The 26,088-nt window shown below is 46.5% G+C and overlaps 1 protein-coding gene across 2 annotated transcripts; it reads right to left on the bottom strand.

Annotated features, from left to right (window-relative positions):
• Nucleotides 1-10,379: 10,379 nt before the first annotated feature.
• On the bottom strand, nt 10,380-13,354 carry LOC120713042. 2 transcript variants are annotated; one of them, XR_005691158.1, is made up of 3 exons: nt 12,504-13,354; nt 12,066-12,330; nt 10,380-10,788 (listed from the first exon to the last, which is right to left on the bottom strand). XR_005691158.1 is itself a non-coding variant. In XM_039999011.1 (2 exons), exons 1-2 carry the CDS (start codon nt 13,185-13,187, stop codon nt 10,702-10,704), a joined length of 771 nt encoding a protein of 256 aa, XP_039854945.1. In that variant the 5' UTR covers nt 13,188-13,343; the 3' UTR covers nt 10,422-10,701. The 2 variants fall into 2 exon arrangements, 1 of the variants encoding a protein (XP_039854945.1); XM_039999011.1 differs by lacking the exon at nt 12,066-12,330 and having other exon boundaries at nt 10,422-10,788; nt 12,504-13,343.
• Nucleotides 13,355-26,088: the final 12,734 nt, after the last annotated feature.

A 26,088-nucleotide genomic window follows, 5' to 3' on the forward strand; every position in this document is an offset into this window, starting at 1 on the left:
CTGTTGCCCTACAATTCCCCTGCATATTAACAGTTGAGGAAGATATTGTATTTTAGTTTTGGACAGACAAATAGCAATCTTGTAAGTTTAGTGGACATAAAGAATTGAGTTCTTCTATTGGCAGCCCAAAAGGAAACGAAGAAATAAGTAGGCGATAAACTGAGTGTTTTTCATCAGGCAGTTACGAAGCTGTGGTATTGTTTCAGTTTGAGTGAAAAAGATTCGATTGTAAGACAATCAAGAAACTTGTTGCATTGCATGCTTGACCATGGCTTCAGGATGGCAGGGTCCACAATAAATCAAGAAGTGATGCACGTACCGGTCCATTTGAAATGTGAAAACATAGCACCGTAGCTCTTTGCTTGCTGATAAAGATAATGAAATCAAAGAATAAGATATGAAGAGGTCCAAAGACGTGTAGGCTAGGCAGTGAAGGGAAAGTTCAGAGAAAACTAATCTGTCATATATGCAACAAAAGAAACTTCGATATATTTTTCTCTCATCTGCTTTTAATTCTACCCTTTGCAGAACATTAGTCAATGTAAAAGGAAAACAACTAAACAGACCTTAAATTATCAAGAGATATCCACGAACCAAAAAACAGGAAGTCGAACATGTAAAAAATCTAAAAATTCAGAGAAGGATAGTAGTCTAGAATTTAGGTAATGAAGCAGAGGGTGGCTTATATACTACATATCAGTTTGTAGTTATGTAAGCAGCCAACATCAAAGTGGCCCAGATGCTCTGATATGCACGAATGGGGAAAATGACCAGGAGAATTGCTACTTTACAACGGGCATGTACGTAGATAAAGGGCTAGAAAATGCTCTGAATATATGAATATACGACAGTAGAACTGCAACTATTTCCATTTCAGATAGCATTTGGAAAGGAATGTCATCAAACATTTGTCTGCAATAGATTTGAATTGCACGCTGGTAAGTTTCAGAGAACAGTACAACGTACATGGATGATGTTCTGTTCTCCAAAATAGCCTCTGTATCACCTTCCCTGCAATGACCCCTCCTCAAGTATGCAATCACCAATCAAACTGTTGACGCAAATCTTGGTCAACACACGAGAGCACTCGAACGTGCGAGTCGCAAAGGGACCGAAGAGCAGCAAGGCCACACGGACCGGTTAGACCGGTTGAGCAAACCGGTCAGACCGGTTTCTAGGGTTTCGCTGGAATCGGTCGTCTCGATGGATAAGTATCACACTTACGTGGTGAAGAGCGGCAAGGTTTACGAGCAAACCAGCAAAGGATAACCAACGCGCTTACGTGACGAAGAACGACTAGTTTACGAGCAAACTAGCAAAGGCCGTCGAAGTTCTCGCCCGGGAGGGACCCCGTCGGGGCGTGACCGTCGCCGGACGTGCCCTAGGTCGACCAGCGAGCTTAGGATGCCATCAATGACCGTGGAGATCACGATGGACAGCAAGGGAGATTGGAAAAGACTAGGGTTTAGAGGTAAAAAGTAGATGTATTTTGTATTGATTCGATTGGGTGTGTCTCAATCGGCCATAGCCCTTTATATTTATAGGGTGGGAAGGTATGTACCCGTGGGAGGTCAAAAATATGTTACAAACCGACCTAGAATCAAATTACAACTCTAATTCGGACTAATCTGCTAAAAACCGGTCAGACCGGTCCCTAAATCCGGTCAGACCGGACTCCTCGTGCTGCTAAAACCGGTCAGACCGGTCCCCAAATCCGGTCAGACCGGTTTTGCCCAGATAGGCGAACTTCCTGGTGCCATAACTCCTACACCCAGACTCCGAATTAGGCGATCCATATGTCCGTTTCGATCGTCTCGACGAGGGCTTCGTCTTGGTGCATTAAAACCCATGATTTGACCTCATCTTGATGTCTTTTTGTGCCCATCTTTGTCTCATTAATGAAAATCATATCCAGAATATCCCAAAACGATCTCCATATCCTGCACAATGGTCATATATGCCAAACTTGCAAAATAATAAGAGTTAATATTGAATTGGCTATTTTGGCCTTTATCTTGCCTACTTCAGGTCATGCCAATTTTGAGTGTCAACACAAACCATTACATGGGCACCAGGCCAGCAGCTGAGGCTACGCACTGGTGAGTCCCTGAGGGCCTGAGAGGTCTCCTGGACAAAGAGGATCATGAACCTGTAGCACCGGGGTCCAGGTGGTTCGCGATAATGGAGTTCCCACAGTTACCGCTGGATAAGAACCAATTCTGGTCGTCTAACATCAAAATCATGGCGCTGACCAGCATCATCAGCTGAACCTGGCGACGGAGTCACGGAGAGAAGGGGTCGAAGCAGATGGATGAAACTGGCGACAGGAACATCTGTGGCGTCATGGCAGCGCTACCGAAGGATGTCTGCTGCCATCTCCATTCGCCTGTACACTCGATTACGCGAAGCCCACCAGCCGGCTATCTCTGAATGTTCTGCATCCACCAGAGGTCGCCCATCATAGGAACGCGCAGGGGATGCATACACCAGCAACGCGAGCTTCAGCACAAAAATGGGAGAAGAAACGCACCCTCCGACGGAGTCCAAGGTGGGAGAATCGCACAGATCTGGGGCTCACCATAAGAACGGAGAGAAGAGAGGCGCTGCAGGGGAACCTTCGCGGTCCGGCTGGAGCGCGCCGGCAGGACGGCGGCCGGACGGGGGTCCCGCCGCTGGTTTCCTCCGCCGGAGCCGCCCTCGGTCCCCAACTCCACGAGCCGAGAGCGAGAACGAAAAGGGGAGGAGGGAGAAGACTGAAAAGGAGAGGAGGGACAAGCGGCGATGTCTCGTGAACTCGGTTCCGCTGGGCCCCACCGGAAGGAGAGTTAAGGCGGTTGCGCCAAATCCAGGGGCCGCGTCGCGCGTCCGCCTCCACAGGGGCACGTGTCGCTCCCTGGATAACGGGCTACTAGTGTATAGAGTATATGGTAAGTTGGAATCATCTGGTGTTGTCAAGGAGATACATTTCCCGGATTTTTCCATTATATTCACAATACAACTTTAGTTTACTTTAGGGATCATCCATACAAATTGGCTAATAGTATGTTGGCAGTGAATGAAACTTAATCGTACAGCAGATTATCTGTTAGAATGAATTATAAACTGTGCTTACAGAATCATGAGTATATGGTCCATGTTTTCCGACTAGCATGCTCGCAATGATGACAACTTCAATAATTTATAGACTTATTTACAAACCATCACGCAAATTCAATTGCTACTAGCCTACTACATAATCTTTTGTAGTCATTCTGTGTAGCACTTTATACAAAAGCAATAATATCTCTCCCTGGCAATTAAACAATCCTACACGTAAGGAATCTCTGTAAAAAAATGTGTACCAAAATTGTAAAAAAGATTTTTTTTAGAATTACACAGTACAACGAAGATACCCACAACACGCATGCACACTCACACCCTATGAATACACGTACGCAAATCCTACCCCTATGAGCACCTCCGAAGGACTGAGCACCAGCAGATCTGAAGATTCCCGAAGTCATCACTGGCGCCTCGTCGTCAACGGCGGTAAATCCTAAGATTCCCAAAGTCACCACTTGCGCCTCGTCGTCGACGGGAACGTCGCTTACCACTTAACGTGTAACACCGGTAAATCCTAAGAAAATCCCAGAAAAACATGCGAGCACCAGGATTTGAAAAATCTCAGAAAAACATGCGAGCACTAGGATTTGAACTCTGATGGGTAGCGTCCCACTGGACCGTCTTACCATTGGACTACAAGCCAATTCGCTGTAAAAATAGATTTAAAAAATATTAAAAAAAAAACCTGCTAGGGTTGGCTCGTGCCGCTCGGCTGGGCTGCCCATCGGGCCACATCAAACTCGGATTGGACCGGAAAGTTCTAGTGTGCGATCCGGGGCCTCGTCTGATGCCACCAAGCCTGCGTCATAATTAGCCTTCGTACTCCCACCCGAGACGATTTGGTACCCGCAGCAAAGTACTACTCCTATGTAATTAGCCTTCCTTTCAGAAAAAAAAAATATCTGAAACGTGGTTTTTCTCTTGAATCTTTGGAAATTGAATCTAGTGTAAAAGTACAGATAATTCACATAATATGTAATCCGCGAGACCACAAATTAAATTAAGGGTCCTTTTGGATCCCTTGCTAGCCTTTGCTTTGCCCGGCTAAGCAAGATGTCCTAGTGTTTGGATGCTTTGTTGTTCACCTCGTTGCCCGTGTTTTCAAGCTTTTCCTTGCCATATCAAGCAAGCCAATTCCGCTCTGGCAAGCTTTGCCTTGCCCAGAGAACCTCGTCGACGTGCTCATCGGCCTGCAGGAGAAAGGCGGCTTCGGCTTTCACCTCAGCAACAGCAGGATCAAGGCCATCATACTGGTAATAAGTCTTATTAATTAGCAGTTTGCTTAGTCTGACTCTCATATAGTAGGTGATAGGTCCGTGTGTCATTGACGCAAACCACGCACGCACGCACGCAGGACATGTTTGCCGGCGGGACGGGGACGTCGGCATCGGCAATGGAGTAGGGGATGTCGGAGCTGATGCGAAACCCATCGGTTATGAAGAAGCTGCAGGGTCAGATCCGGGAGGCGTTCCAGGGGAAGGCAGTGGTGACGGAGGGCGACCTGCAGCTGCAGGCGAGCAACCTCCGGTACCTGAAGCTGGTGATCAAGGAGGCGCTGCGGCTGCACCCGCCGGCGCCGCTGCTGGTGCCGCGGGAGAGCATAACTACGGGCTCGCCAGCATGGAGCTCGCGCTCGTCGGCCTGCTCTACCACTTGGACTGGTCGCTGCCGGAGGGGGTTCACGAGGTCGACATGGAGGAGGCGCCTGGCCTTGGCGTGTGCCGCCGCTCGCCGCTGATGCTATGCGCCACTCCGTTTGTCCCGACGGTTGCCTCCCCCTCCCCCTCCCCCAACCAGTGTAGTCCATGCATGTAGGAGTATCTCTCTGTAGTGGTGCCTCTGCGGCTCTGCCTGTGCCCTGCTGCTGCTGGCTGCTGCATGCATGCAATGCAACCTACCGATTTCTTTATCCAAGTATTATGTGGTGTGGTGTACCATCAATATCAGTACTCTTCGGCGTACATGTGGTACAAATAAGCGTATCCCGCATTCCCGCTATATGCTATTAGGCGTGTTTGTGTTTATAAAGATGACTGTATATGCGTATTTGAGTGTCTACGTATATATTGTGTTTCGCAAAGAAATAAACAAGTGTTTCACATATGATTGATTTGTGCCTATGTTACGGGTTACGATTTGTACGTACTTCCATTCGCACATGGACTATATATAACTTAAATGAAGAAAAGTATCCTATGAAAATACCTATACAAAATCTAATCTTATTTCTTATATTGTCAATCTTAGAAATCTGTATTAAATGGAAAATCAATACACCAAATGAGTATTAGTAGATCCACTATAGCATAAATAAGATATATATATTTGGTGTGATGAATGTTGATAATTTTTATATACATTTGGTCGAACTTTAAAAAAGTATAAAAATGCTGAAGTTTTTTTTTGGACGGAGAAAACAGTTCACAGATCGATCAGTTTCTGCTCGCCAGAATAGTGCATTGATCTGAAAAATGACAACTAGTAAGGATAGGAATTGGGAAAGGGAGTGCTCGGTTGAGAGGCAACTACACCGCGCCGCAACGCTACAATATATTGGTTGGCTCCATGCCGTAAGATCTGAGCAGCGTAAGAATCTAGAAGCTTCAAATCTCTATTACGTGTCGCGTTGCGGTGAAAATAATGCTGAAACGAGCAGTCTCAAAGTAAAAATGACAAAGCATACGGTGCAAATGGATGGGCCAATACCAGCCCATCTAAGCGTGGTAGATGGCCCATGAAGCAGCTATCCCTACAACTCCTGTTGTTGCTCTTCCCCTGGCTAGTAGGTGAAAAATTGCAATTCTATCATCCACTCCACTACCTTCTTTCGATTGTTCCTGGCCTCCTGGGTCACAGAGCACCTTCTCGTGCATGGCCGTGCTAGTATCCATAATTAAGAAAAAAAAGAGAAGTTTTGAAGATTTGAACAATAATAACTCAAGTACTAAGCGTCCGAACTGGATTTCGACGAAAAGAAAACTCGACGAGAATGTTCCACTTTCATAAAAACATATTAAATCTTCAAGAAAAATAATCAAGCTTCACGTCAAAATATAACTGGATCAAAAGAACGATGTTTTTTATTCACTAGAAAATTACTATACCTTTATGAAAAATTATTCTAGTATCACAAAAAGAACCCAATACCCAACACCAACAACAATTTATCCAGGCCGACGGGTGTTGCAATGTGCATATGACACTCTTTTGTTATGATGCTTTCCCATGAATGAGGATGAAATTGAGCTACATAAGTGGCGAACGAAGGCCCTGTTTGGAACAGCTTCTGCTGCTCGCATTTTTTTTCCACCGCCGTATAAATAAGCGGATGGCATTGTCAAAATAAGCCGGTAGGTTTTTAGTACGAATGGATATTGTGGAAAAAAGCGCGGCCAGGATAAGCTAGAAAAAAAAACGTACTGTTTGGTTTCTAGTTCCGGCTTATTTAAGCAGAAAAAACCTCTACCAAATAGAGCTGAAGGCTACGGCCACGCTAAAGTAGGAGGCAATACTAGAGCAAGAGGGTGGAGCGAGGAAGCGATGTGTCTGTGGTAGGTGCCTAGGTGGTGCCTAAGGCGTGTGTCACCAGCGGAGGGAGGAGGCCGTGTAACGGTTAAATATACAGTACGGCTTAGCCATTGTCACCTTGTCAGCAGGTCCTTCAACGGTCGGATCCAGAGTCCCTTTTCACGTGCCCGTTACACACGCCTAAGAAGGGGAGGTAATGGAACAACCAAAAAGAGCGAGATGTAAATGAGAAGACTGTTGTTGGATAGATATAAGATACAAAGGTAAATTTTATTTTCAAAAGAGATTAGCAGACTATACTATAAACCTTTTTTAAACGAAAGTATAACTGTATAAGAAAACCATCTTATAACCACTTTGGATTAGACAACTTACACCATGTTCGGCAGGCTGGAGCTGGAGGCTGGAGCTGGAGTTGTGTGAGAGAAAAATACTATTACCTGGCTGGTGGCTGGAGACTGGAGCTGGAGTGGTGTGAGAGAGAAATACTATAGGGCTGGAGGGCTGCAGACCAGTCGAACACGGTGTTAGATCAGACAGTATATCTTTCTCCTTTCTAAAAGATGGTGCAAAATACACTTCTCATTGTCTGTGTTCTCCGTGTTTTGCACATTAATTTAGACACAAGATCTATTGAACTGTCAATATACCGTCCAAAATGTAACTACTCATCCGTATACATACTCAGTCTCAAGACTCGGGGTTAAGCATGACGTGACGTCAACACGATTTGCGTTGCAATAAAAGTCAACGGGGGATCCGGAATAGAAAAGCAACTCAACGGGTGCTTTGCCAGGAAGCAAGCCTGTGCTTAAAATCGTGGACCGTTTCCTCCCCCAACACAAACAGAGCCCCCCGTTCCTTTCTGTTTTCCAGCCAAGCACAACACAAACCGCCGCCGTGCAATCATCCTCCTTCGGGTCTTTCCAACTCATCCAAAAAAAAAATAATAAACGTGGCCGCGTCAAATTTTGGAGTTATTTGCCCGTTCGCCATCTTCAAAACTAGTCGTCGCTGGAATGCCATCGTTCAAATGGGCTTCGCCTGAATGTCCTTATGAAATAAACACAACACGCTACAATGCCATTTTAACATTTTGTGCATCATACAATATTTTTACGGATGTTTTTTGACGTGATGAGACGAAAATACCCTTGGCCTTATCCTCTTCTCCACACGGCCCGCTCCTACGTCCGCATCGCTTGATTTGATTGGGGCGTGCTATTGGTGATGGTATCTAGTCAATTGCAATGGCGATTTCTTTGTAATTACCATGCTGTGTCTGTGGTTGGATCTGAGCACGATGTCTGATATTGGTTTTCTTGGGTGTGTAACATGCTATAGCTATGCTGTCATATTATTTTTTGCAAGTGGGGCAGTTGGTGATTGTTATGGGGGTGTTGATATCTTAATCTGTTATTATATCTCAGAATGACAATTGTGATTTTGCCTGCGCATTCTAATACTGGCGTCTCAAGATCATCTCTTTATGTGATTTTGATAAATTCCCATAACTTGGAGCAGTGTTTCAAAGGCGTCGCCTAGGCGCTCGCCATGGAATTTTGTCGCCTAGGCGACGCCTAGTAGCAGCCTAGGCGTCCAGGCGGTGCCTGCTCGCCAAGTCGCGATGGCACTTGGAGTGGGTGTAAAAAGTGCATCCTGTAGAATCGTGGTTCTGACTTGCCATGGATCCGTACTTTCTCCAGAGGGGAGAATTTGAGTAGCCATGCATCACTGCAGCGTGAGGAGAGGGGGTACTGTAGCAACATTGTTTAGTACTGTAGCAAACACTGTTTATAGAGTGGAGTTTGAAATGAGTAGTCCCTCTGGAGATAAGCCATGCAGTGCAAGTTCATCAGTCATCACCTTTGAGCTTTGAGGCTTTGACCTTGAGTGTCTGTGTATCTCTAATATTTATGAGAAGTATCATGGCCTGACTGGTAATATGAAAATCCAGTCGTTTCATCGATGTTGCGTTTTTCTTCATCTCTTGTACAGTGCATATGGTTGCTGCTGAAATTTGACTGCATCTGCAAATGTATTTTCTGTCTTGTTGGGTTCTTTCTCCCTTCTGTGACTGGGAATGCTGCCTGAAACACCTGCTACATTGGAGAAGCGGTAATCAGAAACGCCCAACTGGTCTGATGTGGAAAGTATATACAAGCAGCTGCAGCGCTCGCAGTTTTGCTTACATTTTGCTGTGACGTTAATCTATCTGAATTTCTGAACAACTAGAAGATGCAGCGTGATGGCCGGGAGGCAATTGATGCATGATCCAGAGTATCTCTGCATGATACAGAGTCAGGATGCAGCAGATCTCCGACCTGTCTATAGTGTGTGTATATATTTTTCAAGTATCTCTGCATGATCCAGTCTCTATTGCTCGAATGCTCTTTTTTTTGCGAGAAAAGGATGCACCATATATTAAAAAGGAAAAAACCAGCACAGTACATCCAAATCTTACAGCAAAGACCCAGAAGATTAAGGAAATTACAACCCAGTCCAAACTGAAACTACTGACCGTCTTCCTCCTCTCGCCAGAACGCCGGTGCTTCTCCGCTCGCAGGACGCAACGAGACGGCGACCATCCACCAACAGATCCCCAGATCGAAAACCAGACACCAATCATAGGTAAGCTGCAGCACATCCTCAGTAACCACACATCAGCCGTCATGATCCTCGACCTGAACCCTCCGCTCGCCTCCACTTGCCCAGCCGAAACGAAGCGCAGCAGCAAGCAAAGAAAAGCAACGAGCAAACCAACAAACGAGGAAGAAAGAGGGGTGACTCCTATACAAGGACTCACGGACCCAACGCCACCGCCGGAGCACACGACGACGAAGAAGAGAGAAGCCTGGAGTACCTTATTCCACAAACACGGCGTCGTCTCCCTCATCCGAGCGCCGCCGGGAAACATAGACCACAAGCAGGCACCAGCCGAGGAGAAGAAGAGGCAGACAAGATTGCCGTCTTCAACACCGCCGCCGGAGACGTCGCCCAGGAAAACACCGCCCTCCGCCAGCCCGAAGGCCGTCGGAAGCAAAAGATGCCGCCATGGATCGGACCTCGACACCTCCACCCGGAACGAACGGAGGCAGTGACGCACAACCCACCGGCAACCCTAGCTACCTAGTCCTACCCTAAAACTAGAAGCTAAACCTACGCCGGCCGCCGATCCGCCCGATTCCCCTGCCGTACTACCGCCGGAGCGGCCTCCGACGAGGGGAATCCGGCGGATCGACGCCGGATTTGGCTCCGTCCCTCTTTCGCCTTCTCGGGAACTGTTGGGGAGAAGGGGAAAGAAAGAGAATGGACTTAATTTTTGTCCAACACTAAAGTTCTGATATGTGTGGATCTCCAACAGCAAATCCGTCTGAATTTCTGTCCTGCACTAAAGTTCTGCGCATCGTCGCTCGGTGTTCCTGTGAGAGTTTGCTGGGGGCAAATGTTGACGTGAGAAAAAGAAGCATCAGAGTGGCGTTCAATAACAGATGGTCAAAGTCAGCACCGTGGGCGCCATTGCTTTGCTTCGCGCATCAAGCAGAACAAAGGGCCACTCGATCGCTTTCTTGGAGGCGAAGTGTGGGACAAATGGCCCGCCTGCCGCTGCCGGCGTCAGCAACGCGGAGGAGGCACGGGCCTGCTATATTGAAACAGTGGACTTAATTCTTTTGTGGCCTCTTCAGTCTTGACACAGTTTCTCAAACTTTAATAGTATCTCAATATAGCAGTGCCCAAGAAATGATTTATTTAACCACACCAACAATCAAATAAGAATATATTACTATGAGTTGCAAATTAAATTAGACAGCAATTCTTTCAAATTGGCCCATGATTTTTTTTAACAACTGCAGGAGAGGTCTTCCCAAGAGTCACCACGTCGACATAGATGGAACGGCTGGCCTACTAGGCCCGCCAGTTTGACATAGCGGACAACCGAAAACACACATCAGAACGATCTTTATCATAGGTTGGGAATGCATACATTTTCATCTCAAAGTTACCATATTACATTAGCAACATCTTTATTCTAAAATTCTCTGGCTGTCTGGCAACAAATGGGAGTGACGTTCAGATCCACATGTGTGCTTCATCTCCAGGAATGACGCTACCTCCAGACTCTGTTTGTTTCAGTTCCAAAGCAACGCACCGGCAAACCTATATAAAACAAGTTTTTTTAAATGAATAAGAGTTACAAGGAGGTTTTATGCCAGTGATGACACTGAGTTGATGCTGATACCAATACGATTGTGAAACATCTACACGAGATTCAGGTTTAAGATGTTTCCAAGACCACAAGGCTATTTAGCATCATGTCAAATGACAGCAGATGGTGAGATCATCCATTAGAGGAAAACGGCTTATGGATTTACAACCATAATGCTGAGAAACTTTAATGTCTATGTTTGATGGAATATGTTTTTTCTATAACACTCATTGAGCATAAATGATAAAACCAAACCCCCTGATTCTCTTCCATATTGTACTTCAGTCAGGAACACAGTCACAATTATACAACCAAATTCCGGTAAAACCATCTAGGAATTGAAGGTATGTCAGTTACCATATACTAGTAGTAATACAAAATGAACTACTAGGTCAGCCATATCCAAAGGTTAATAAAAATTTCCACATACTTGTCGTTAGCTCTAGAATGTTGTATAGACAGACAACAAATCCTACCAATATAAAAAATAAATTGTATTATTTCTCTTTTTATTTGTTTATCTATGAAAGGATCAATAATTGTTCCCTTGTCTACCCACCAAGGCACTACTCAAAATCTCAAGATGCCACATGATTCTTTGCACATTACAAACTGGTTCACAATTGAAATATGGGCTCGAAACTGCAGCAATTTTCCGTTTGATCTGGAGATAGAAGACATGCCCTACTTGTCTTCATATGGATACCGAAACTACTGCAGTTAACCAAAAGAATCCACACGAGATTCAGGTTTAAGATGTTTCCAAGACCACAAGGCTATTTAGCATCATGTCAAATGACAGCAGATGGTTAGAATTTAGATCATCAATTGGAGAAAAACGGCTTATGGATTTACCAGCTTCTCAACCATTAGCACACTATAATTTTTTACCCCTCTTCGGCTAAGCTTATCTCAGTCCAAATGCTGAGAAATTTTAATGTCCATGTTTGATGAACATACTCAAAAGAATATGTTTTTCTATAACACTCATTGACCATAAAACCAAACCACTGATTCTCTTCCATACTGTACTCAAGTGGATAATAGAATCACACAATTATACAACGAATTCGGTAAAACCATGTAGAAATTGAAGGTATTGCAGTTACCATATACTAGTAGTAATACAAAATGAACTGCTAGGTTAATCATATCCAGAGATTAATAAAAATATTCACATACTTGTGGTTAGCTCTAGAATATTGTATAATCAGCTAACAAATCCTACCAATATATAAAAATCTCTCCACTTTAAAGCCGTGCATTCCAGGCTCTTAGAGCATATCCACATCAACCCGTTAACACAAGCCATCCGATCCATCAATCTCGTAATTAGCGATCCGGTGCTTGACGATTCAGGTTCTGAATGCTGATCACCGCCCGATTCGTGTAGACCCGAAATCACGCGAACTCTCTCGACCTCGCACAGGCATGCCGGCAGCAATGCAGGCAGAAGACATTGCCTACTTGTGTTCATATGGATACCGAAACTACTGCAGTTGACCAAAAAAAATCCATAATTACAGGACAAGTACGTTGGAGCAGGATATACTAGTCGCACAAAATCCACAATCCCCATTTGTTGCAAATGTGTACAATCAACCACACCACACGAGACAATTTCTTTCTTTTTCCCCCAAGAAATTAAAACCAGCAAGATGATTACCTGGGACTGAATCAGCCTCTCATAGATGGTGTCCCCTGCGACGGCGGCCTGGCACCTGGCGCTGAGCTTTCCCTCCTGGGACTGAATCAGCCTCTCATGGCACCTGGCGCTGAGCTTTCCCCCCATCTCCTCGCCGCGCCCGTCGTAGCATCCACGGACCTCCTCGTCGGCGAGGTCGCCGAATTGGTTGAGGCCGTATGCTGTTTCCCCGGCGGCTGCGGCGTTGAGCTTAACGACGAAGCGGCGATTGGCCTTGAACAACATGTAACGGCACAGCTCCTCGCCGGCGTCTCTGTAGGTCTTCCCGTACTTGGCCTTCCACCCCACGAACATCCGGCGGGTCTCCTCCTCGTACGATTTCTCCCCCGTCCGGACCCCGTGCCCACGTAAGACCTCCTCACTGACGTAGCCGCTGAGACCGTTGAGGCCGGATGGGGTCCTCCCGGCGGCGTTGGCCCGGGCGACGCGGCAGCGGGTGCTCCTGAACACCGCGTACCGGCACTCCTCTTCGCCGGCGTATTTATAGGTCATCTTGTTCTTGGCCTTCCACTCCACGAACATCCGGCGGGCCTCCTGCTCGTACGTGTCCGGGGCAGCCGGCGACACCAGCAGCATCAGCAGCGCCGGCGACACCAGCAGCATCAGCAGCGCCGCCGCCATGAGAGCAGCTGTGGAGCCCCTCATCGCCGCCGCAACCACGAGGCCAACGACGGGAGGGTCGAGGGTGGGGGAGTAGATCCGGACAACGTCGCCAGAAGCTTCGACCGGGCTCGGGGCTGCGAGGTAGCACGGCCCACTGAACTTTGGTGGCCCACGAATGAGCTAGGGTAGCGTTTGGTTCGGGGGCGAAATAGGATGGGATGGGACCATCCTGATTTCAGGGACGGGACGGTGCCAATCTATCCCATCTCATCTCAGTGTTTGGTTAAAGGGGGATGGGACGATCTCCAATCTCGTTTGGTTGGAGGGACGAGAATAAAATAGGATGAAAGATTGACGTGTGGACCCCATCAGTCAGCCTCTCTTCCACCTTCATCTCCCGTCGGCCTGTACCGCCACGCCGCTCCATTCCGGCGGCGAACGCCTCGCGTCGCGGCACCCCGCTCCTCCAGCAGCACGGCGCCGCCCCACTCCGCCGGCCGCGCGACGCCGCCCGACGCCACCTCTGGCCGCACGGCGCCGCCCCACTCCGCCGGCCGCGCGACGCCGCCCGACGCCACCTCCGGCCGCGTCTGCACCGTGCCACCCGACTTTGCCTCCGTTCGCGCGACGCCGCCCGACTCCACCTCCCGCAGCGGCCTCCCTGCGTCCTTCCTCCTCCGGTGGCCGCCCGCGCTTCTCCTCCAGCTCTAGCGCACGCCACCACGCGCCTCTCCTTCACCTCCAGCAGCGGCCGTCCGTCCCGTCCCGCGCTCCGTCCCGTCCAGTAGCGCCTCTCCTTCACCTCCGGCGACGCCTCGCGCTCCTCTGGAGACGACGGCAGGGGCAGAGCCCGAGGACCGCAAGAGGACAGAGGAGCGGGTGACGAGATTCGTCCCACCTTTCTCTGGGGACGGGGCGTCCCTATTGTCCCAAAACCAAACAGGGGACGAAGTGGGTTCGTATCGTCCCATCCCACTTTGTCCCCTGAACCAAACACTACCTAGATAACCGGCCGCGCGCTCATTCTCAATGAGTTAACGCCGGGGCGTGTGGCGTTGGGCGTAGGGTGGCCACACGCGGCTCACGCGAGCCCAAAGTTGGCCTGGCCATGAAAGAAAGGCCGAATCGGCCGTTCTCCCAGAGCCACCCCGCGGGGCTCTCCTTGCACACTCGGGGCCGGGCTACGAGAGGGGGTTGCTTTGCCAAACACTGGCCACGTCCTAGCGTGGCCTGGCCAGGCTGCTGGCTAGGCAACCAAACAGCCCCATAGTGTCTCTAGTAGTAGACCATAGTACAGTGTTACACCAGTGTTGGATTATAAAATCAGCTCCTATATGAATCCCAACAAAAATAAGCATTAGACATTTGTGGGGAAATTCAGTACCTATAACTAATTGAAGTTACATGCCGTTGTACATGCATACTACTTGATGCTAGAACACATATGCTCCCTCTGTTTCTTTGTTTCTATGTGTGCTGGCTAAAGTAATGTGCATATTAGATGCTTTGTATTATATGTTAGCTGTGATAAATTAATGAGCTACTGTAATTAAATTTATAGTTTTTCTCCTTCCCATCAAATACACCCTATTTATTCTAATTGTATTTTGTTAAAAACTTAGCTTAAATACATCATACAATAATGTATGAATATATATTTCAGATTTCATCAATTTTTTATCGAATGTAGCACAAACATGTTGAAAGCATCTAGGCTCTTAAGGTATGTTTCGGTGATTAATGACAACTATTATTGTGACTAATGAGTTTGTGCAGCTAAAATGAAATCTTATCGCTCATTGGATCTTGTGTTAAAGAGGCCCCTCAATTTCATTATTCAAAAAGTCGATCTCGGTATTCAACTCAAGTGTATAGCAAGACAAAGGATCTTTCTAGTCCTAAGTGTCACAAGGTTGAGAAGGACACTTAGGTTAGTATAGGTTTTATAGTTTTGTAGAGGTCGCACTATTAAGAGGGGTTAAGGCCAAGTAACTTGAGCATGGACATGGTCAATCAAAAATGGATGCACATTTTGGTCACTCAGGTTCTTGGAAGCTCAAACAAGTGTTACTCAACTCATATCTCAAGAAAAATTGGATTTCATTCGAGACTCAAATCAAAACAGACAAAAATCAGAAAAAGTCTTATCACCGGTTTAACCGATGACATCATTTTTCTATACGTCGGTTAAATGCAGTTACTGAAGCCTGGACACTGAGCTCGCCGGTTTAACCGACGATGTTTGAAATTAGCATCGGTGCAGTTGTCTAGAACATTGGTTTTTCGGGAGTTTCAGAGCTTATACTCATCGGTTAAACCGACGATGGATTTAAGTTAACGTCGGTGTAGTTGTCCAGAGAGTTCGTTTTTTACGTGATCATGGGACAACTACATTCACCGGTTGAACCGATACTACATCGGTTAAATTGCCAGTACAATAATGGCTAGTTTTTCAAAAAGGCAGTTTACATTCATCGGTTGAACCGACGATGACTTTTGGAGGACCGTCGGATTAACCGGCGTTGCGTACTTTTTCTGGCAGCTTTTCTCCAACGGCTCTATCCGCGTGAGCTGCCTATATATACCCCTCCAATGGGTCATTCTACCATCTCTTGACACCAGGGAACATCCATACACACATTCTATTGTTGAGAGACACTTAGAGCCTCAAATTCCACTCAATTGATCATTCAATCATTCAAGAAGCAAGGCTAAGGACTTGAGTAGGGAGAAGCTTGTGTGCATCCATTCTTGGTGATTGGTTCTTGCTCAAGTGAAGGCCCTAGCTTGTTACTCTTGGTGATTGGCATCACCTAGGCGATCTTGGTGATCGGGGTGTTTCTTTCGGAGCTTGCCAATTAGTTGTGGGAGCTCGAAGAAGAAGTTTGTACGTGGCTTGAGCTCCACCACGTCGGAGATGGCGAATGGACTCTTAGTGAGCGCCCTCATCTTGGTGACTTGGGAGGTGACAATACTCTTTGTGAGTGTCACAACGTGGATTAGGGGTGTATGCCAACACATTGATACCACGGGAAAAAATCCGGTTGTCTCTTGTCCATCTCTTTACATTCAAGCACTTACTTTATTGCAATTCTTCATGTGCTTAATCTTAGAGACCATAACTTAGCTCTACCTTGCTTAGCTTTTCACCTAGAAGTATGTTTTCTAGCTTATGTAGGTTGCTTAAGTTAGCCGGTTGGTGAATTGTGCCTTTCTAGCTTTGCATAGGTTAAGGTTGATTTATATTGTTTTAGAAATTTGAAAAAGGCCCAATTCACCCTCCTCTTGGGCCATCGATCCTTACAATTGGTATCAAAGCCTCGTTGCTCATTTGGATCATTAGGCTTCACCGCCTAGAGCTATGGCCAAGATGGGTGGTTCACCCCCACACTTCGAGGGCAAAAACTTTGCGTATTGGAAAGTACGCATGGCCGCATACTTTGATGTGATTTCCCTCGAAGTATGGTTAGCCAGAAAGACCGGGTTCACCGGAGATCTCACCCCGGAACAACAAAAATGGAATGCTAAGGCTAGAAATGCAATTTTCGAAGCCATTAGTGAGGAGGTCTTTGCTAGAGTTAATGGTATAAACCTAGCATATGATATTTGGAAAGATCTCATAGAAATCCATGAGGGCTCTGCCAAAGTTCGTGAGCAAAAATATCACGTGCTTAGAGCTAATTATGATGCGTTTAAAATGCTAGCTCATGAAAATTGCAATGAAATGTATTCTCGCTTGAATGTCATTGTCAAGGACATTAATGCACTTGATGTATCCAAAATTGACAGTGGCTCCATCAACCGGAAGATACTCATGCTCATTCCGAAGCCCAAATACAACATTATCAATGCTATACTTCAAAAGGAGGATCTTAAGAAGATGGAAGTGGGAGAGCTTGTGGGCGAGATCCGCGCTCATGAAATGGGAATTCTTGGTATGACCGAAGAGCCAACAACAAGCAAATCAATTGCTCTCAAAACCAAGGTCAACAAGCCCCGCAAGCTCAAGATGGTCTAGCAAGAATCTAGCTCAAGCGATGAAGAGGATGATCATCATGATAGCACATCTGATGATGAAGATGATGGAGAACTTGCTCTCATGATGAGAAAGTTCACACGCTTGAGCGACAAGATTAACAAGAAGGGTTACAACTTTGACCCCAAAAGAAGGATGTTCCGACCAAGGGGAGATATCAAGAACAAGACATGCTACAATTGTGGAGAAAAAGGACATATCTCTCCAAATTGCCCCAAGCTGGACAAGAGAAAGAAAGAGAGCAAGAGCAAGCATCGCCATGATTCAAGCGATGATGAAGAAGAAGAGAAGAAGATCAAGCACAAGAACTTTGGGAGGAAGAAGAGAAATGACAAGAAAACCAAGCTCTTCCCAAAGAAGAAAGGCAACACCAAGAGAAGTTTCTTGGTAGAAAAACAAAAATGGGTGACCGATGTCTCATCAAGTGAAGACTCAAGTGAAGAAGAAGACATCGTCACCATTGCTCTTACTCATGAAGAACCACCACTATCTCATCCTCCTATGTGCCTCATGGCTAAAGGTAACACTAAGGTATGTGAGGAGGATAGTGATAGTGATGATGAGTTTGATCCTAATGAATTTTCTAACCTCATCAATGAGTATACATCCGTCATTACGAGGGAAAAAGGCAAAGTCAAGGTACTTGAGAGAACTCATGCCAAGTTAGAGCTAGCTCACTCCGACTTGCTTGTCAAGTACAATGACTTGCTCACAAAGCACAATGATTCACTTGTACTTGCTAAGCAAGTTGAGGAGAGTCATAAGAAACTCAAGCTAGAGCATAGGGAGTTAGCTCACAAATATCAAGAACTTGAATTTGCCTATGAAGCCATTGACCCGAGTCTTGAGAACTCTATCAATGAAAATGTGGTAAAGGTCAATGCTTCTACCTCTTGTGATGACTTGCTCATTGATGACAATGCTACTAATGTCTTGACCAAGCTTGTGCCCTCTAGGGAAAAGGAATTGATGGACCAAGTGGCAAGCCTCAAGATTAGTGTGGATAAGCTCTCAAGAGGAGAATACAAGCACAAGGAGACTCTCTTCAACAATGCCCGTGACTTTGGCAAGAGAGGTCTTGGATCATTCTCGGAGCCAAATAGAGGCATCACTCCATCTCCGGAGATCAAGACAAGCTTTATCAAGGAAGTTGGCTCATATTGCCAACATTGCCAAGTCACCGGGCACCACACTAGGGAGTGTCCCTTGCCATCTCGTCCTCTCCCTACTTTACCTAAAAATTACTCATCTATGTTTGAAAATAATTATTTTCTCTTGAGTAAGGTAAAGGGCAAGGTGAAGGCCAAATTCATTGGCAAGCTCACTAGGGAGGCAAAGACGAAGCTCCCCAAGCAACTTTGGGTCCCCAAAGCTCTTGTCACTCATGTGCAAGGCCCAAAGCTTGTTTGGGTTCCAAAAACTCAAAATTGATTCTCATGTGTGTAGGTGAACTACAAAGCCGGTGGAAAACATTGGGTACTTGATAGCGGTTGCTCTCAACACATGACCGGCAATGATAGCATGTTCACCTCACTTGAAGATCCCGGCGATCATGAACATGTCACCTATGGTGATAACTCAAGGGGGAAAGTAATTGGTTTGGGTAGAATTGCTATATCCAAGGATTTATTAATTTCTAATGTTTTGTTTGTAGAATCTCTTAGTTTTAATCTAATATCCATTGCTCAACTATGTGATCTTGGACTAACGTGTACCTTTGACAAGAATGATGTTGTAGTAACTCATGAAGAAAACAAGTCATTGGTATTCAAGGGGTTTAGACATGGAAACATCTACTTGACGGATTTCTCTTCAAAGCAAGCTAGCTCTATGACATGCCTCTTCACCAAGTAATCTCTTGTATGGCTTTGGTATAGAAGAATTGCTCACATTGGCATGAGCAACCTTAAGAAAGCCCACAAGAGAGGGATGATCACCGGCTTGAAGGATGTCACCTTCGACAAAAACAAACTATGTAGTGCATGTCAAGCCGGGAAGCAAGTTGCAACTCATATCCCATCAAGACGATGTTATCAACCTCCAAGCCGCTCGAGTTACTTCACATGGATCTTTTTGGTCCAACTACATACAAGAGCATTGGTGGTAACCTCTATTGCCTAATAATTGTTGATGATTTTTCACGTTACACTTGGGTTATGTTTCTAGGCGATAAGAGTGAAACTCCGGAAGTCTTCAAGACGTTTGCAAGAAGAGCTCAAAGGGAGTACAACTCCCCCATTGTGAAGATTAGGAGTGTCAACGGCACCGAGTTCAAAAATATGAGAATTGAAGAATGGTGCGATGAAGAGGGTGTCAAGCATGAATTCTCCGCCACCTACACGCCTCAACAAAATAGAGTGGTGGAAAGGAAGAATAAGACCTTAATCACCCTAGCAAGGGCAATGGTGGATGACTATGGCACGTCCGAGAAGTTTTGGGCGGAAGCTATCAACACGGCGTGCCATGCATCCAACCGGGTGTATTTTCACCGACTCCTCGAGAAGACACCATACGATCTCCTCACGGGGAAGAAGCCAAACATATCCTACTTCCGAGTCTTTGGGTGCAAGTGCTTCATTTATAAGAAGAAGAGACTCGGTAAGTTCGAAAGTAGGTGTGATGAAGAGTTCTTTCTTGGTTATGCATCAAACTCCAAAGCATATAGAGTATTCAATCAAACCTCCGGGTTAGTTGAAGAAACATGTGATGTGGAGTTTGATGAATCTAATGGCTCCTAAGAGGAGGTCGTTGGCTATGAAAATGTAGGTGATGATGAAATTGAGGAAGCTTTGAAGAAGATGTCCATTGGGGATATCAAGCCGGAAGAGGTGCATGAAAACAATGATCAAGGGGGAGGACCTTCCTCGTCTACACCTAACACCTCCATGGCACCCCAAGTGGATAAAAATGAAGAAAAAGATGATCCACCATCACAAGAAGGTGTCCCAACATCAACACCCCAAGTACAAGATCAACATGAGCCAAGTGTTCCACCATAAGCACAAGTTGTCAATGATCCACCTCAACAAGCCTCCACGCATGTACCGTTAGTGAAGCATGGACGCATCACCAAGGATCATCCAATTAATCAAGTCATTGGTAGTCCTTCCAAGGGAGTAAGAACTCGATCATCTAGCAAACATGCTTCATTTTGCGAACATTACTCGTTTGTTTCTTATATTGAACCCGCTAGTATAGAGGAAGCACTTGGGGACTCGGATTGGGTGATGGCCATGCAAGAAGAATTAAACAACTTCACCCGCAATGAAGTTTGGGTCCTCGAAGCTCCTCCGAAAGACAAGAACATCATTGGCACCAAGTGGGTCTTCCGTAACAAAAAGATGAACATGGGGTGGTGGTACGCAACAAAGCAAGACTTGTGGCAAAAGGGTTTTCTCAAGTTGAAGGTTTGGATTTTGGCGAAACTTTTGCTCCGGTCGCAAGACTTGAAGCCATCCGCATTCTTCTTGCTTACTCTTCACATCATAATATCAAATTATATCAAATGGATGTGAAAAGTGTATTCTTAAATGGCTTTATTAATGAACTTGTTTATGTTGAGCAACCTCCCGGGTTTGAAGATTCGAGGAATCATAACCATATTTATAGGTTGCACAAGGCACTCTATGGGCTCAAACAAGCTCCAAGGGCTTGGTATGAGAGCCTTCGTGACTTCCTAATCATGCAATGCTTCAAGATCGGGAGGGTGGACACCACATTGTTCACAAAAGACATCAACGGGGAACTTTTCATTTGTCAAATTTATGTTGACGATATTATCTTTGGCTCAACTAACGATGCACTAAGCCATGAGTTTGCTACCATGATGTCTAGGGAATTCGAGATGTCCATGATCGGCGAATTGACCTTCTTCCTTTGTTTTCAAGTTAAACAATTAAAAGAAGGGACATTCATCTATCAAGAAAAGTACACTAAAGATATCTTGAAGAAGTTCAAGATGGATGAATGCAAGCCGATCAAGACACCCATGGCTACTAATGGGCATCTCGACTTGGATGTGGACGGTAAACCGGTTGATCAATCCCTCTATCACTCTATGATAGGGTCTTTGCTTTTACCTTAACGCATCTAGGCCCGATATAATGTTTAGTGTGTGCTTGTGTGCCCGCTTTCAAGCAAACCCAAAGGAGTCACACCTCTCGGCTGTGAATAGGATCATTCGGTATCTCAAGCACACCCCAAGCATAGACTTGTGGTACCCCAAAGGCGCTAGCTTAGATCTCTTAGGATACTCGGATTCGGATTTTGCCGGAAGCCGTGTTGATCGCAAGAGTACCTCCGGGGGTTACCACTTGCTTGGGCGTTCTCTAGTTTCTTGGTCGAGTAAGAAGCAAAATTCTGTGGCTTTGTCCACCGCGGAAGCGGAATATATAGCGGCCGGTGCCTGTTGTGCCCAAATCCTATATATGAAGCAAACCCTTTTGGACTTTGGTGTGAAACTAGGTAGGATCCCACTCCTTTGTGACAATGAGAGTGCCGTAAAAATTGCTAAAAATCCAGTTCAACACTCTTGCACTAAGCACATAGATATTCATCATCACTTCTTGCGTGATCACGAAGCCAAAGGAGACATATCTCTTCAAGGTGTGAGATCCGAGGAGCAATTGGCAGATATTTTCACAAAACCTTTAGATGAGAGTACCTTTATTAGGCTAAGAAATGAGCTTAATGTTCTAGACGCGGCAAACGTCATGTAAGTTGCCATGTCATATAAAATGCATACATATTAGGTGCTTGTCTAACCATGGTAAGATATTGATGAGCATGGGTTTAGCTAGAGGTGGTGGTCTTCTTGTTTTCCTCTAGGCTTGTAGAATGACTCATCATGAAGAAGCTTCCCATGAGTTCAAACTTGACAAGTATAGCTTTAATTTCTTATTATGCATTCCTTGTCATATAGATGTGCACCTCATGTCTATCTTTCTTTTGCATGTGTTTATAGCTTGCACTATCATTGCATGCGTTAGAAAGTCACAAAGGAGCTCACTTGATGAAAATAAGATTTGTTTCATATGCAAGCTCTCAATTCATGAGAAGTGAAAAGAGCAAAGTATTAGGTGCGTTAATGCCTAGTGGATCATGTCACAATGAATTTGAAGTTTCTATCTTCATTATTCCTATGACATGGTTCATACATTTTCTTTCGCTCTTTATCTTGCCTCGCGGTTTTTCCCTTGTGTTTTGAAAAAGAAAAACTACTAGGCTAGTGTGCCATAATATTTTGAGGGGAAAGGTCGCCTATGCTAGTCCATAAACTTGTGTTTATTCGAATCTTGTAAGTTTATTGGACTTGGGATGGAAGAGTGAGCTGAGTGAGGGTTTTTGGGTTTCATCGGTTAAACCGACATTTCAAGGAGTATACCCATCGATTTAACTGGCGTTAATAAGTTTCAACCTCAGCTCTGTGATCTTCAGACGTTCAACCAGTGAACATAAATTCCGAGCGTCAGATCAACCGGTGATCGAAGTAACGTTCAGACCTAAAGATCGACCGACGATTTCAACGTTCAACCGGTGAGTACATTTTCAGTAATGTCGGTTCAACCGGTGTTCAGATAGAATTTATGCTAAGTCTCAGGATAACTGAACCGACATTTCAACCAGCGTTCAAAACCTAAGCGTCGGATTAACCGGTGTTAAGAAAAATCGTGGGCCCACATGTCATATATGTCTCTCGCCCGCGCCTCCAGCTTTCTTCCTCGCGCTCGCGCCCAACACCCACATCTCATGCCGCCGCCACCCGCACCGTCACTGTAACACCCGGTTTATAAAAGAACATAAACCGAGCAATCATATACGTGCCAGGATCAAGTCACACGTATATACAACAGAATGAACAGTATATCATAGCACATATCACGAATAAGACATAATAAATCGAAATACGAATGTTATTTATTACAATAATGACAAAAATGTCTGATACAGCGGAAGCGAAGTACAAAAATACGATAAAAGCTCTCCGAAGCTGAAGCCGGGCGCCACAGGGACGTCGACTGGGAGACGAAGCACCTAGAAGTCCTCGTAGTCCTGGTAGCGCTGGACGAACTCCCTCGTGTCGGCGGGAACTGAGCAGCAGTAGCGTAGCCAGGAAGAAAAAGTAGAGAAGAGGCAAGAGTGAGTACACAACTTGTACTCAACAAGTATAACACAAACTATGAGGCTCTAGGCTGGCTGACTCAACTGCATTAGCTTTTAAGTGTTGGCAAAGTTTTATTAAAGCTATTTACTACGAGTTGATGAATTACCATTAACCCAGTTACATAGTAATTAATCAAGTTTAATCATATCACTAATGAGAAACCAAACCAAAACCAAGCCACCAAGGTAAACCCCGAGAAGCACCTCCCTCGTCGGAAGGAGATAACTTCACTAATCAAAAGGAGGATCTGGGCCGCTCATAACCGTGAGCACGGCTAGTATACCAGTTTTACACTCTGCAGAGGTTGCACATCTTTACCCACAAGTCGTGAGCTACGCCAGTCGTTCATCACACTTCCTTAGGTGAGATGGCCAGCGACTCACTACGAGGCCTTTAAAAAGAATCTCGTTGGTAAGGCGTAACCGCGAGAGTTAGGTCGGCGACGATGGGGCCCACCTCCGGGGGTACAAGCACAGGAGCGCAATCCAAGCACAGACCAAGCCGGAGGAGCAGGGACCATTGAAGCTTACTACTCTTGCCCCGCAGGTAAGTTACTCCAAACAAAAAAGATCTAGTTATTACGCCAAGTCTATCCCATTCTAGCCTTGTGGTAGCGCTGTTGTCCCAGGTTGTCGCTCTATGAACCGGTCCTTATGGAGAGTGGCCAACCAGGCAGTAAGCACCGTGCTGGCCCCCTAAACCATGTTTCTAAAAAAAACATCTTTTAACGAGAAGTGAGCCACTCAAGCCACACAGAGTGCCACTCTCAGAATTAAGTTCAAGTAAACCATTAATCAAATTGATTAAAAGGACCAGAGTGTGTTATAGCGCAGCAACCTAGCACAACTAACCAAAATGCAACCCAAAGGATATATATAAAGGATATAAAGTGGCTAGGAATGTCCTTATAGGCATACAGTATTAAAATGCAGTATGAAAATGTAATTAAAGTGATAGGCTGTTCATGTTATACTTGCCTTCCTCGTACTGCTCCTGCTGCTCAAACTGTTCTGAAGATGGATGCTGCTCCGGGTACTGATACTGGGGCTCCTCAGATGGATCAACGTCTACTCACGATCACATGGCCAAAAACAATGCACAAAAATAAGCATACAAGCAATCACTAATAAAAACTAAGAAACAGTACATCAATACATAAAAACAGTGCACAAAACTATTCTAGAACCATTCTACGCGTTACAACGATCGCGTGGATATAAAGAACGCTAAAAACGGAGCTAAAACGCATAATCTAGGCTAAAAACAAGGTTCAGGGGCTTACTTGTAAGAAAAACAGGATTCCAGGGGCTTTTCTGCTAAAACCGAGGGCTAGAACGCAAAAACCAGAAAGATCCGAGGGCCAACGCGTAAAAAGACCCTAACTGGACGGCGGGTTCTATTCTAAGAAAAGCCAGGGGGTTATCTGCTAAAAACTGGGCTCAACTGTAAATATTTTTGAAAGCGCCTGGACTGCGGGTTGAATCTCAGAAAACTAAAGGGCTCTTTAGCAAAAGTACCGGCCGAACCGGTACCTTTGATTTCCAGCCGTCGGATTGAGATCTGGTGGCTTAGATCTAATGCTACCCCGATCTAATCTCGAGCGTCGAAACCAGATCGGGCGGCTGGGGGGGTTTGGGCGCGTGGGGGCGGCGGCGTGTCACCGCCGGCGGCTCTGTTTTGCGGTGGCGCGGGCTGAGCTCGCCGGAGTTCGCCATTTCCGGCCCTCCGGGGGTGGTTTTGAGCGGGGCTGGGGTCTAGGGGCGTCTAGGCGTCAAGCACAAACCACCTGAGGGGTTGACAGGGTTCGGGAAAGGCCGGAGCGTGGATGGCAAGGGTGGCGGCGGCTCTGCGCCCTGGCGAGACTCGCCGGCGCGGACCGCAGCGGCGGCCAGGGGTCAGATGAGAACCAAGGGCCACACCAGCTAGCGCAAAAGGAAGCGGGAGGTAACGGGGTGCTCACCGAGGGCTTGGGGAGGCTGATTGCGCGGCGCAGGGAACCGGCGGCGAGGTCCGGGCGGCGCTCGGACGAAGCTCGGCGGCGTGGTCGAAGCAGGGGTCGTGGTGGGGGTGTAGCGGGCCCGGAGACGCTCCAGAGGTCGAGGCGGAGCCGGAGCGCTCCTCGGCCGGGGCTCCGGTGTGGCGGAGCGGCGCAGCCGCGGTGGCGCAGAGCTGCGGCACGGCGGAGTGGGGCGGTGCGGCGGCAGCTAGGTTTAGGGGCGGCGCTGCGGTGTGGGGATGGGGTTCCTGGGGGTGCGGCTGGGTGGTTAAAAGGCAGGGCCAGGCGGGGATTGCGGCGGGGCGCGGCTGGATGAGAATCCCGGCAAACTCGCCGGTGACTTCGGGCATCCGTTGCGCGGCGGGGGAAGAGAAGGAGCTGACTGGCGGGTCCCACTGGTCAGCGGGCGGCGCGCGCGGTGCGGGCGAAGCAGGCCGCTGGGCTGAGGGAGGCGGGCGTGGCGTGCGGGTGACGCGGGCCGTTGCGAGGCTCGGCTGGGCCGGGTGGAGAGCTGGGCCGCGCGGACCGGGCCGGGGGAGTGTGGGTTTGGGCCGGACTAGGGAGAGAGGCTGGGTCTTGGGCTTTGGTTTGCTATGGGTTTGGGTTTTGGGTTTTGTTTTTCCTATTCTTCTCCTTTCTAAATCTAAATCAAACAAAGTTTGAATTCAAATTTGAATTTGAATTCAAACCACACTCAAATAAAATTATGCACCAGCATGAATGCAACAAAAATTTAAACCTATGATAA

The sequence above is a fragment of the Panicum virgatum genome, chromosome 6K (assembly GCF_016808335.1).
Source record: "Panicum virgatum strain AP13 chromosome 6K, P.virgatum_v5, whole genome shotgun sequence".
NCBI classification, from domain to species: Eukaryota; Viridiplantae; Streptophyta; class Magnoliopsida; order Poales; family Poaceae; genus Panicum; species Panicum virgatum.